Source organism: Anabrus simplex, chromosome 4 (assembly GCF_040414725.1).
Source record: "Anabrus simplex isolate iqAnaSimp1 chromosome 4, ASM4041472v1, whole genome shotgun sequence".
NCBI lineage: Eukaryota > Metazoa > Arthropoda > Insecta > Orthoptera > Tettigoniidae > Anabrus > Anabrus simplex.
Window position 1 is genome coordinate 122,416,067 of NC_090268.1, and position 15,227 is coordinate 122,431,293.

Consider the following 15,227-nt stretch of genomic DNA (forward strand, 5'->3'; position numbering starts at 1 on the left):
GACGTGGTGGGTGGGTTTAAGGGGTAATATAGTCATGTCTCAGGATTTAAAAATATTTTGTAGTCGTAAGGCAGCATCGTTCAGAGTTAATAAATTGGTGTTCAAGTCTCCAAAAAGTATCACGTGCTCATACGAAGGTAGCATTCTCAGTAAGCTGTCTTCTAAGTCATGGAAGTCTCGCAATGCGTCAGGAGGCCTATATACTACACCTACAAGTACTTTTACAGAATTGACAAGCACCTCTACAAACATAAATTCAGGAGCTGTTTTTACAGCAGAAGTAGACTTGTGAACAACTTTACTCTTGAGCATTGATTTACAATATAGGGCAACCCCACCACCTCGTCTGTTCGTCCGATCATGCCTGTGAATATCATAGCCTGATACGTCAACCAAGCTTGAGGGAATCGAACTACGGAGCCAACTCTCGCTTACAGCAGCGATATGAATTAGACCGTCTTCAAATATCATCAGTTCGTTGAGGTGAGCAACGACGGATTGGCTGTTGACATACGCACACAACAGGGAGCGATTAAATGACGTCAGTTCCTTCTCTAGAATGGTATGGGTAGAATAGGAAGGAGAAAGTGTTGAGGAACGGTCAGAGGCAGGCCATGTCCTTCCAGACGTATGTTCCGGTGAAAGGGCTGTGAAGGGAGAGTGAGGGGGTTCTGTCCTACAGTGGAGTGCTGAAGGGTGAAGGAGGGAGCAAGGAGGGGGACTTTCAATAGCACTTCTCAACTCAAGCATGCTAAAGGAATGTAAAACATGCGGCTTACCTTAATTTCCTCGTACATACAGTGGCCAGCTGATTCACACAAACACATTCACAACTATGCACTAAATTAAAAAATAAACTACACAGAATGCACACTGTTCACATGTTGCTTTCACCACATTGCCTGATTAATGATTGTAATTCCGCAAGTGAGATCACTTGGAATTTCTTGCCGGATACGTGAATGATTATCCTTCCATCTTGACTGTATGTGTTGCGCAGTCCAAAAGTGTCTAGTGCCTTATTCAAGATGTCCTTTCTCAGCCTAGTGAGGCATACAGTTGTAAGTAGTTAGGAGCCTTTCAGCTGTCGCTTAGCGCGCCAAACTTGATCGCGCTGGTGGTAGCGGAGGAATTTTATTATGATAGGCCGATTATCCTCAGTCACTACGTCCGCAATCGATCTACGTGGGCGTCCCAGCCGATGACAGCGATCGATGGAGTCCATGGACAGTTCGATTTTCAGGTAATCACGGAAAGTTTCAATCACCTTTCCATAGATGTCATCATTAGGTGTCTCACTCACTCCATGCAGAAGGAGACAATTACGCCTACTGTACTGTTCCGCTTCATCACTCCGAGCCTCCTGAATTTCCAGTCGTTTCTCGACATCTGCGACATTGTCTTTCAGAACAGAGAGTTCAGCACGGATGGAATTTCGAAAAGTTCGGAAGTCCGCTTGGAGCACAGTCAGAACATTGCTGGGGTTCGTAGCACTGCCGGTGGGAGCAGACATGGCTTCTTCCAGGCAGGCTTGGAATTGAGCCATTTGCTTTTCGAAGCTTGTAATTCTTTCCTTCACTTCTTTGAGGGTCGTAGTTGCACACGCGATGATTTTGTATCCTAAACTTTCGAATTACACTCACTCACTCACTCGCGATTACGACTTGCTAGCTGTCCTGCGATTTAGGCAGGTGAGTTGCGGAGCACACTTACACGCGTCTAGCTCTCAGCGCCTTTTCACGCAAACCTTTTTTAACATTCAAACTCTCTCATCCATAGCGAAAGTTTTTCTTTCCTTCTTTTTTTTTCCATTATTAGCAGGAAAACGATAAAGCAATAACAAAAAAGGATTAACAAATACACACGACGGGAAAGGAAGATCGAAGCAATTCACTTTCACCGCTCGACTCACATAACAAGAACAAAAAACCTAACAAATAACAAAAATAAATGTGATAAATCAGCAACAACTTTAACAAGTCCAACAAACGCAAGTGTAAAACAATAACCGTGAAATAACGAACTCGGGCAAGACAAACACTGAATCACTTTGTAATGTCTCCTTGTGGCTTATACTGAGCAATAAAGCAAACACCTGATATCTCCTCCTTTGCAGTTTTGTTGGGCTCTGGATTTTGCCATTACCCAGATACTGTATGTGCGGTATTACACATATTTTTGATTTCTATTGGGAGTCTGTTTACTTGCATTCAAGAGTCATAGGATTATGGTGGATAGTTTGTGTGTATGGGAGATTTAGAGTTAATTAAACTCATTGTCGGATTTCAAAATAAGGTTTAGGACGTCGTGGAAAAAACCTGATATCAAAGAATGCGCTCCTTTGGTTAAGCGGAAGTTCAATACTGAGAGTTCTAAGAGTTATTATAGACCATGGTTGTTTGATTTGGTCGGCATGCCATGGTTAGTCAAAGCGTTTTAGGTTAGTTGCGACGCCATTTTACCCCAAATTCTTTCCTCTCGAACGGCCTGTTCGTCTAAAAGTAATTGTCACACTGTTTTTTAAAAAATAATCCATGTCTGACACTGAAATGGATCTTTTGATAAAAAGCTTGAACAATTTTAACAATTTTAATTTTTCAAAGCGATTTTAGTATAAGTTCTGTTTTATTCAATATTTTTGTGCTGTAATCATTACGCAACCACAGTATCAACACTTGTAAATGTTCATCAATACGTTTTATGAAAATTGTTAAGTTTCCTTAGACCAGTGTATTTTTTAAGATTCAATGAGGCTGATGATGCCCAATAAATAGTGGGCGAAACATGTACCTTTAAAATTCTGGTAATTTCTATGTGTATTTAAGCACACAATAGTGGAGTAAATTGTACTGAATACGTGGTATTAAAATTACTCATTGTTTAAACTTTGTGCTTGGCTATTTTTCAATACGGAATAATGACTAGAATAATGGTTTGTAAGTCAAGTCTCATTGGACCCTCAAAGTGGCTAATAAATTACGCACCAGGTAACTACGATTTATGCTGCTGAAAGCGCTACACGGAAGGGGTTAAACAGAAATATCCTTAAACGCGGAGGGCAAGTTACACGCATGGGTGGTACAACTGGCCCTAAGAAAGATAAATTAAAAGAATATATTACACAATATTTTAACTACTTGCTGGTACCCTTCACCTGGTCAGTGGATGAGCAGAATTTCAAAAGAAGTGTAGTATCAACAATTATCGTATTTAACCAAATAATCCCCACCGTCGAATAATGCCCGCACCCTCATTTTGGAAGGCTCATTTTGAAAAAAAAAAAAAGATATGAACTAAAATTCCTTCCATCGAAAGAGTAACGTAGGCATAAACAAAGATTTTGTATCACTCTGCGCGGTCCACGTGGTCATTGCGCAAACATGAACATGTAAATATACGGATATAGCTGCTTTGCCTGAGATTATAAAAATACATTATTACTGCTATGAAATATATTTTCCATGAAAGTGAGCAAGTAGGCCTACTTACGTGACAGGTATTTCATTAATCTGAACTTGCAATAGGCTCGATTCCCTGTAAATGGGAAGATTCATTGTCTCTTGCATCACTAAAATCCTCCCAAATTACTTGCAAGTTTATCACACTCCACGTCTAAAACACTTCTCACACGTGGTCTCTTTTTACTGGACAGTAACATGACCGGTGGTGGATAATTCTTTTTGTGGAATGTAAACACTTGAAATAGACACACCAGTTGAATCTGATGTTAGTTTTGTGATACAGTAAAACCTCGTTAATTCGAAGTCTTTGTAATATAGAAATCGGACTTCCAATTATGCGATTTTGAATTAACACCTTGAGTGCCACGTGAGACCAACGTTGACTCACAGAGCTTAATGCCATTCGGGCCGCGTGAGTCCGCTGTGGACTCACGCGCACTCTCAAAGTCTCAGGCCCCGTGGTGCCATACTGTCATCACATTTGACATGTAAACATATGTTAAATGAAAATAGGTGGCCAGTACGTCATGAATCTATTCTTGGCCTGTCCATTTGCGAGTTCGATGTGGCGCCACGTAGTCTGTACGTCACTAATATATCACCCACAATAAATAAATAAATAATGACATTATTTATTGTTTTTTGATCGTGTCATGTGTACAAATAACAAAATATTGTACTGTATAGTGTACTCATTGTTCATTGTCTCATATCAGGGTCTAGGCCTATAGACAAATTGAAAACATAGGACAAAAAAGTTACATGAATTTTCTAGACAAAATATTTGTAACTGTCTCATTCGCAATCACATCACAAAATTGGTACACTTTTTGCATATGAATTTAAAGTATAAGAAATGAGACTTTCTGAAGAAATATGATTCAAACTGTGTTTTACAATCACAATCACACTACAAATCTGTGCACTTTGAAGAAACAGTCCAAACAGAAGAAATTTTCACAGGTTGGTCATTTGAACTTAGACTGTAGAGTCTTCCTCATGGCATATGGCCTTCTTGATTCCTGATGGATCTCTTCATAACAATTACTGCATCTCTGTCTTCCCTGCCAGCGTACATCCTCCAGCCGGTGGGGTAATACCTGTTTCTTTGGTACTTGTGAGGGAACGTGAAAATTTTTGATACCGGTACCTGTTAACTGTTCAACAATGTCCTCTTTGAACTGGGTAACAGATATACTCTCATTCCCAAGTTGATTGGAAATATAGATGGCATTTACTATACTTGTGCCGATCAATATCTCTATAGCTATTTTTTGTACCATTTTACTCTGTCTCAGGGAAGTACTATAGCTCTTTTTATGATCTGATAAATCAATGTACGGTTTGTATTTGTTATACTCTAAGACTCCGTGGTTTTTGCTCTTCACCATCCCTCCTCTGAATAGTGACCATCTCACCAGTGTGTTTAGTTGTCAAAATTAAGACGTCTCTTTTATCGTGCCATTTCTGAACAACATCAGTGTTACTTTCCTGGGCTCTTGTCTTTCCTCTTGCTAACTTCATTTTAGTAACATCGGTTGGATTATACTTCCGATTAGATTTCAGTGTTCGAAATATAAGAGTTTTATTCTTTAGTAGTTCATGAGCTAATGAGACAGACGTATACCAGTGTGTCAGGAAGGTGAGAACTGTGCTAGGATACGTGGTGACACATTGGTCTCACGCGGCCTATACAGCTGGAAGGTAGTGTCAGTGGCCGCGTGAGACCAATGTGTCACCACAATTTTGACACAATGTTATGACTACAATTTTGGCCCAAGGTGACTAAAAGGTACATTTCTGTAATAAGGTGCACCATTTTATACTCTGTAGTAAAAAAAGAAAGAATGGCCTGGATGGAATTTTTTTTTTTACAGCATACGTGGCACTTAAGGTGTTAACAGCCATCTTGTAATTCAGAAACGCCAACCCTCGCCAGTTTTCACTGATTCTGCTTTTCCGCCTACTGCCTGCTACGCGATATTGTAGCATTACTTAAAACGCTGAATACAAAATTACGATTTCACTAGTTTCAACTATGAAACACACTATAGATACACCAAAGTGAGTGAAAGTGCGGAAAGCTACCCCTGCACGTTCCGGAAGACGCGTTCTATCGTGATGCGGAGAAAGTTTGAATTTAAATTACTCTGTAAAATATGGTACTATTTTAAAAAAATGTATAGTCGGTTTAGAATTTAAAGTCTGAATTGTTTTCCATTTAAATATGACATATAGGGACAGTTTTCTTCCATTTATGTTTGCACGGCTGTTACAAGCTCTGTGTCCTGATAAAAGCAAACGTGTGGCATTTTGTAATGAGATTCTTGATGCAATTGACAATGACAACACTTCGCACAACGCATCGCGTTCAGTGATGAAGCGACGTTCAATGTTAGTGGTCAGGTGAACAAACACAATGTTCGAATTTGGAGCCTACAGAACCCACATGCAGTCATTGAACATGTACAAGATTCGTACAAAGGCAATGTGTTTTGTGTGATATCCTGATCATCTGTTTACGACCCATTCTTTGAAACACACTATAGATACACCAAAGTGAGTGAAAGTGCGGAAAGCTACCCCTGCACATTCCGGAAGACGCGTTCTATCGTGTATCTCGCTATGTTACAAAACTTTTTTTGCTATTTGCTTTACGTCGCAACGACACAGATAGGTCTTATAGCGACGATGGGATGGGAAAGGCCTAGGAAGTGGAAGGAAGTGGCCGTGGCCTTAATTAAGGTAAAGGGCCGGCATTTGCCTGGTGTGAAAATGGGAAACCACAGAAAACCATCTTCAGGGCTGCCGACAGTGGGGCTTGAACCCACAATCTCCCGATTACTGGATATTGGCCGCACTTTAGCAACTGCAGCTATCGAGCTCGGTATGTTATGTTATAAAACTGGTTGTTTCCGAGGCTGCACGAAGACAACTTAATTTTTCAAAAAGACGGGGCACCCCCTCACTGGAGTCGCCTAGTGCCTGAATATCTGAATGAAACTCTACCAAACCGTTGGATTGGTTGTCAAGGAGCTGGCGACTTAGCATGTCTCAGCTGGGCTCCACGGTCACTAATATGACACCCTGCGACTTCTTCCTGTGGGGTTTTGTTAGACAACGCTTATGTACCACCAATCCCACAGAACCTGGAAGGGTTGAAAAACAGGATCCGTACTGCCATAACTTCAGTGACGAAGGACATGCTTGCCCGAGTATGGGAAGAATTTGAGTATCGATGTGATACTGTTTGTGTCGGTGATGGAGGGCATATTGAACATCTGTAATCTGAACTTGAGAGGTTCGTAAATGTGTGTATTCATACTCGTATATCTTGCAGTATAACAAATTTGTGCATTTGAAATAGGTGTATTTTTTTTTTAAACACCCTATATTATTGCAGATCACACCTTTCCTAAAAACAATGTTAGTAGAAGCCTTTTATTTTGGAGTGGTAGGTTATTTCTGGTCACACTCTCAGACAATGAATTGGAGGTTACACTTTGACATGTGCGACTGCGACTTTGGGCAGCATTTTAAAATCAACAAAACCTTGATTCGACCAACTCAAATGATCGAGTCAAAACTAAAGGTGCGAGTTTCAACATTCGCCCCTGCAGGTGCCAGTCCACTTTCTGATATAATTATGTCCTTATTAGTAAAGAATCTCACTACTTTTTCCGAATCCACAAATAGGCTGTCTTAAGACAAATATGCACCACGCTAGTCAACTTCACAAGATTATGTTCTTAATCCCGATGTAGGCTATCAAGACGCTACCCCTCACTGTACCACCCAACACAAAATAAATTTCTAATTTCTGAATGGAATGCGAAATACAAGCAAAACTGAACATTCCTCAGGCTAATGGTTCACTCCCTGAAGGTGCAACTTATCCTATGAAGTTCCTTTTCCCGTTATCACACACTGTAGCGAGGGTTCTTTCTTGCCCGACTTGGAGATCACGCTCATTTCTCAAGGGATGACACAAATAACGTTTTCAGGCCTCAAAAAATGTGATCGTACTAAGCAGTAATAATGAATATTTGTGACTAGATAAGCAAGGTATTTTTATATAGATTTAATACGATGAGAATAAGGACTTTGAATTTACGACATGCTAAGCGGGAAAATGTGATAATGAGGAATGCACTAACGAAGTTTCACTGTACTTTGAATTTTTAAAATGAGAAGTAGCTTTCATGAACAAAGGATTTCATTAAAAAGCCATACTAGCCATCTTCATGTGAATTTTGGAATTAAAATTTGATTAAAAGAAATGCGTTGTCACATTTCCTATTCATAACTATGATAGATGACATGAAGGCAGCAAAGGAAGCTTGTGGAGGTGCAATGATGAGTAATAATGTTTGCTGATTATGATGTGATCAGGAGAATGCATGAGAGAGTGGTGCAAAAACAGCTGAATGTAGTGAATGTAAAGATTTAACAGTGGGGACTGTAAGATCAGCACAGAGAAGAGAAAGACAATGGCGATTAGAAGAGGAAAGAAAGAAGAAAAGGAGCTATTAACATTGTAGACAAGGGAAGCAAGCAACTTGAAGTACGAGAGCACCTTGAGTATTTGGGAAATAAACTGATGGAAAATGCAAGACTGGACATGGAAATCAGTAGAATATAGTTTGGGAGTGTGTTCTACCACCAGGTACAAAGTCTAATGTGGAACAAAGATGTACCAATGAAGGCTAAGGAAGTAATGTACAAGGGATATTATGTATCTGACAGCTTAAGTAGCAGAAACCTGGACAATGACAAGAGAGTTGAATGCAGGAAGCTGAAATAAAGTTCTTGAGCATGGTACAACAGGCAAGGAGGGATGGAGTGAGAAATGAAGATATATGAAAAGAACTAAAAGTGCAAAAGCTGAATGAAAAATGGAGCAAAACAACTAGTTTTGGCATTACTGCAGATGAATTAAGAAAGAATGCCAAATCAAGGACTGAAAGGACAGATAATAGGGAAGAGACAGCAAGGAAGACAAGATTACGATGAATGAAATTGGTGAAGAACCTGGATGGAACACTGTTGAATGCAGAATTGTGGAGAGACAGAAAGGGACAGAACAAAGTGGAGAGTAATCTAATTTGTCTCCACCGGGTGTCAGCTGGAAAAGGAAAAACGATGACAAGGAAACATGTCAAAGTGATTTTTTTTTTAATTAAAAAAATTCACGTTTGCAGGGAATTGTAGCAAGAGCGAACGTTCAAAACAGATTCTACTATATCAAAGGCCAGGGCATTAATAAGGGAAGCTAACAATAAGAAAAATGACAGATCAGAATATGCAGGGGGAGCACTATGAAGGAGACAAGAACACATACTCTACACACTCATACACTTCCATATTAATAGGCACATGTCTCCACACTAACTGAAAGCACCATTCATAAGAGAGCTCATGACCGAAAGAGAAGTTTGGGACAAGGAGAAAAAGGATTTGTATTAAACTGACATGACAATAACTTCAAACCACTATTTTCAATTTAAGTTTGACTGGCATAATTGTATTCAGTATCTACTTACCATACTGTCCCTGTTTCAGAAGTTCTGTTAATCTCACACCCCTGTTCAATAGCTGCTGGGTTGAAGCATCCAAATCTGAGCCAAACTGCGCAAATGCAGCCACTTCACGATACTGGGCCAGTTCCAATTTCATGGAACCAGCAACCTATTAAAAAAATGGATTACTTTTCAATTAAAAATAAAATCTACACTAATCATTTACAAGCCTTTACTTCAGGAAACAATTACTATAACCTCAAAGACTGTAGCAACCATAATCATTCTCCCTTAGCAAGGGGAATGTTGAGGATTAGTAAATCCCCATTTGGCTTTCATAGTTCTTCCTCATTGCTAAACTACAGCTTCTGTGACAAAGAGCTTTGTAAGATCAAAGCTTGCAAACTGCAGTGTGTTTACTAACGAGAAGTTTGTTACAGGCAACTTTTCTCCAAAGTTGCAATTGGATGCTCTGAAGGGAGTTAATTTCTTCACAAAAGTATTTAACGACTCTTGAAATTCAAACAATATGTGGGGGTAGAATGATCAAGAAGTTTTACATATTGCAATTTCTCATAGTGTTTGTCACGGTACCTCAAACATGTTCACAGTATGCACTATGGGCCAATGTCAGAGAAATATATGTCCAATAGGAGGTATTTGTCGTGTGTCAGTTTAGCATCACCACTTGGAAGATAAGTGGTGTATAGACAGCACCTTTAGGACTGAGGTAATCAAGCAGGAGTACCCATTTCTGCTACTGATCGCATTTGAATGGAGACAATGCTACAAGAAGGATGGTGAAAGGGGACCTCCACAAGTCAGAGATGTCTCCAAAGTTTGGAAAAGTCAAGGGGGAGACAAATCGTTGCTGACTGACAACGGAAAAAAATGTGAAACATGCAGGAAGGATCGGTATTTGCTGCTTTCAGCACATTGTAGGCCCACTGCTTTGTCATTTCACCAGGATCTTCAGAGGACAACCAGGGTGAATGTGTCAGATCAAACTGTGGAAAATCTCTGCAAGACAAAGGACTGATATCAAGGAGGTCTGTGCCGAAAGCTGCTTTCAAAACACATCATATAGCAACTTTCATGAGATGGGTAACAACTTATAGCCCATGGCATCACTGACAGTAAAAGCATACACTTTTTCTGACAAGGTCACCGTAAACTTGCACCCATACAACAGGAGCATCAGTCTGGAAATATCCGGTGAGAGATGGAACAAGCCCTTCATCCTGGACTGCCATCAGCAGCAACAGGGCTTCCATCATGTTCAATGGTGGGATTATGTTTGGACAATGCATGCCTGTAATTCATATCCAGGATAATATGATTGGTATAAAGAGACAACATCCTCCAACCTTTATTTACAGGATCTGATGCCATTGTGGGCAAGAGCTTCACACTAATGGATGGTAATGCTTGTACCCATTGAGAAGGGTCAATCAATTCCTTGAGAGTTTACACGCATGACATGAACTAAAGAGAGCAATTGCCCACTGTCCTAATCCTCCTGCTGACTTTCAGTTAACTGACTGAAGCTGCTATGCAGCAGTAGGATAATCTTCTCCAAAACAAGTTTGATTCCTTCCTGCTAAGTATACTTCATGCCCAAGCATGCCCTCAGGGTGGTTATACTCGATAATGATTTGTCACACAATGAAGAATAATTTTGTGTCCAAAACTTTAACACCAATTTTGTGCTTCCCTTGCATTTCTGTTGCTTATGCACAGCTGATTGCATGTTGTATCTTTGTATATACCTTTTGTAATGTAAGATATATGTATATAGACATACTAAAATATAAAGCTCATTAAACTAGAATATGCAAAACTTTTTAAGCATTGTTGATCAATAAACGTACAGCTTCAAAATAAATCTCAATTACTGTCATGGGAATGCAAAGTACCTGTATTACTTCAGCAATGCAAAATTGTGATATTCTCCCAGTTTTAAAAAAATCAGTGAAAAACAGATGCAAATTTATATCGTTAGTGACAATTGCTGTGCAACATACAAAAAAAAAAAAAACAAAAAAAAAAAAAACAATAAGGTATAAATAATACTTCTTAGTGTGCTTGAAACTGGGCAATACCAATGACTCAACAATATTAGGATGCTGGAAGATTAATGTAATGAATTCAAAGATTGACCATTAAACGGCAATGTGTGATACGAGTCTTTAAACCATGTACCATGTTTGAAATGATTTCTCATAGACAATCAAATCATTAATACATATTTAACTTCTCTTAGCTGATATTCATAAGTTGTAGAGAGGTTGAGTTTTGTAAGAGGAATAACAACTTTATATAAAATGTATTTCTCTAGAACAATAAAAGTGTGAAAAAAAGACCTTCACCAGAGTAATAAAAGAATCAATAGATAATGTGCATACAAAATCTAACTTCTTGGAACCTCCTTTTACGTGGCATCGCTCCATACTATTACATACAGTAGAACCCAGATTATACGAGGTAATGTGGACCAAGGCCACCTCAAATAAATGAAAACTTGGATAATATGGACAGCCACATGGACAAAAAGGATAGTCAAATATCGTACAGTGAATTATATTATTAAAGAACAAATGAAGTAATCAAAGAGATTGGTTGGCTCAAGAACTGTGGAAGAATGCAAATGAACAAACACTTCAAAACCTCCACAAACACTTGATAGACATTTGGAATTCTGAAAAACTGCCTGAAGAATGGAACACAGCTGTAATTCATCCAATACACAAAAAGGGTGATAGATTGGATCCAAATAATTACTGGGGGATTTCTTTACTTGATATCACATATAAGATCATGTCTAGAACTATCCTAACAAGAATTCAGGAACAACTCAACCAAGAACTTGGAGAATATCAGGGAGGATTTCTATCTAGAAGTTGTCCAGATCAAATCATCAGTCTTAAGTGGATCATGAAACATCAAAAAGTGAGAAACAAAAATTCAGTCATCACTTTTGTTGACTTCAAGAAGGCATATGACAGTATCCAGGGTGAGTCATTACTTAAATCCTGAAGGAATTTAGATTACAGCAGAAACTTATCAACTTTATTGGAATTACCATTAATTCAATTTAAATCATAAGTTAAATTCACAGGGGAGTTGTCTGAATCATTTGAAATCCGGACTGGACTTCGACAGTGTAATGGTCTCTCATCATTACTATTTAACTGCACACTGGAGAAAAATCATGCGAGAGTGGACTAAGAAATGCCATCCAAACATCAAGATTGGCAAAAATATAAAACTTAATTGTCTGGCATTTGCAGATGACCTTACGCTGCTCGCAAATACTGTGGAAGAGGCTGAACACCAAATTGAAGAACTCGAAAAAATAGCAGCAAAAGTCGGACTACAAATCTCATTTGAAAAGACTGAAATGATGCCATCCTTCAAGGTTGAAACACCAAATATCACACTGAATAATAAAAAACAAATTAAGACTGTAAATAAATTCAAGTATCTTGGGGAGATTATTACTTGGAACTTAAACAAGAAAGTATCAGTAGAAAATACATACATACATCATCATTATAGACTGTTATGCCTTTCAGCGTTCAGTCTGCAAGCCTCTGAGAATTTACTAAACGTCGCCACAATCCTCGATTTGCAACTAGTGTTGTGGCCTCATTTAGTTCTATACCTCTTATCTTTAAATCGTTAGAAACAGAGTCTAACCATCGTCGTCTTGGTCTCCCTCTACTTCTCTTACCCTCCATAACAGAGTCCATTATTCTCCTAGGTAACCTATCCTCCTCCATTCGCCTAGAAAATAGAATAACTAAATTGAACCAAGCACGATGAATCACTTTGTCAACCTACAAGAAGAAATCTCTCGATAAATGCAAAATTCAAACACTGCAACTCCCGTTATTAAACCTAAAGCAACCTATGCCAGTGAAACACTATTCAATTTGATCACCAAATCAACAGATAAATTACAGAAGACAGAAAGAAGAATCCTTAGAACAATTATAAACAAAAAAACAAGTAGATGGACAATGGTGATTATTACCTAATGAAGTTGTATACCAGGAAACAGAGTCAATAATAGACACAATGTGGGAAAAGGAGGGCTGTATTTTTCTGCCACATATCAAGACTTACCAGAAACCAGGGTACCGAAACATCTTTTCAACTACTTTTGGAAAAGTAAAACAAAGAATAATTGGTTCAAAGAAGTACAAGATGATTTAGATGTGTTATGCTTGACAATGCAGCAAATTGAAGACTGAAAAGAGAAGAGGATCCTGAGAAACAGAGACTTGAAACTTAAACTAAAAATTTTTACACGCAAACAGTACACCATAATTGACGAAGAAAGGGCAGCCAAGTCTGAAACAAATGTACATGGATTGATTGAAGTGCTCCAATGTGGGCGTAAAATAATTTTTAAAAAGAACAAAGAAAATATTTATTTTTGCTGAACATTATGTTCTACAGTACACTAAGTCAAGCAAAAAAGAGTGCATAGTATTTTGGGAGTTAAAATTGAATCTGGTAAAATAAGTACGAGGAACATACTGTCTGAGCGACTACAGGTATTACAAACAGTAGAAACAAATAATATAATCAAATGCATAATATTATATACAGTGGAACTTCGATTATCTAGTGCCGGAAAGTATGTTTTACCGGGTTATACATTCAAATTACGTGGTCCCACAAGCATCCTAATTAAATCGCATTGTAATAATAATAATCGTATGGCCTCAGCTACCGTGTGCAGACATTTCGATTTGACGCCATCTGGCTGTCTGCTCGTCAATTTCGACGTTCCGTTTTACTCTAGGTCCGCTAGATGGCAGACAGAGTAAACCGGATCTCTCTTGGGCGTCTATGGCTGAGATTTAATTAATTTTGTCGGGTAAATACCAAATGTATCACCAGAGATCTTTTACATGCTGACATCGTACGACATGGAGTGTCGAATGGACTTTTTTCCGCCCTTCGAAAATCCGACTACCTCTGCCGGGTTTGAACCCGCTATCTTGGGATTCGGAGGCCGACACTCTACCACGGATCCACAGAGGCAGCTAATCGCATTGTAAAAAATCCGGCACTGTCCGTTCCTCGAAGAAACTATTTCCCGGATCAACCGTCCAGAAACTTCAGTCCCATCAACGATCAAACTTTTTCAATAAACTTCATCTCACGAAAGGACTTCTACGGATTACTTATTGATCTTGGCATTAACACCCCGTCATTGCGATAATTAGAGCAAGTACTGTACTGGAAAAACGATCGGCAGTGAACTCGCATAAGGAACCATCTTAGCATCGCATTCGGGTGGTATTGTTTAGAGAATCCTCAGAAATCATAAAGCAGAGTGGCCACGACAATTGGAAGGAGACAGAGTGCATTTCGACAGCTCTATTAGTATTGAATAGGTGGAACGTAATAGACATCTCATCTCTGTGAGCTCTATTCAAAGACTGAACAAGTTTTGTCAAATGTTCATATTGGTATAACATCCACATTATGTCCGGGGATAGATGTTTATATTTTTACTTTTTTAGATTGTGTTGCCGAACAGGTTCTCGGCACTTCTCTCAGGGCACTGGGCTTTCAGGCAGGAATCGAAACTGCTCCTTCTTAACACAAATCTAGTTTATCGTATACGATCATGTTATCAAGACTAGAACAGATGTTGCATCTTACATACGTAAAGCCACGGGAAGTCTTGGAATTGCCTATTACTATTTTGGTCCTAATATAAGACTGGGAACGTTACATTTTATTTCAGAAAGTTCAATTTAAAAAGTTTATATCATTTCCCACTTGTACAGACTTCTGCAGCGAGCACGCTTTCCAGCTGAGCTCAATGTCATTAATAACCATAATTTCATAAGTTTTAATACTTTTTCTCTTTCCAATTTGATTGTGATTAGTGATTGGCAGAAGTGAATATAATGCATTTGCAAACTTTTGAGAATCGATACTTGCATTCGAAACCATATTCTCGTTTTCAATATAACCTGTAGGCCTAATTTAGGCGATACAAGATTTCCAGAAACTGACTACGAACAGTACACTGGTGATCAGATTGCAATGGAAGATTAAGAAAAGAAGGGATTTCACAATCATGTTGTGCGCTTTTGTATCTAATGTGTTTTAATTTATTAGATTAGAGAATTAAAAACTACTTGTGGTTAATTGTTGTTTGGCTTGATGTTCTTAGATTTTTCAAAGAGTTTGGCTGATCTAAGTCGCTGTACTGAAATGA

At 38.7% G+C, this 15,227-nt stretch overlaps 1 protein-coding gene across 1 annotated transcript in view; it reads right to left on the reverse strand.

Annotated features, from left to right (window-relative positions):
* Nucleotides 1-15,227, reverse strand: part of blw (ATP synthase subunit alpha blw, mitochondrial) — a 123,039-nt gene that overhangs the window by 29,529 nt on the left and 78,283 nt on the right. Inside the window, exon 10 of the mRNA XM_067145186.2 lies at nt 9,005-9,149. Coding sequence (XP_067001287.2) covers nt 9,005-9,149 — 145 coding nt within the window. The remainder of the gene's footprint in view (nt 1-9,004; nt 9,150-15,227) is intronic.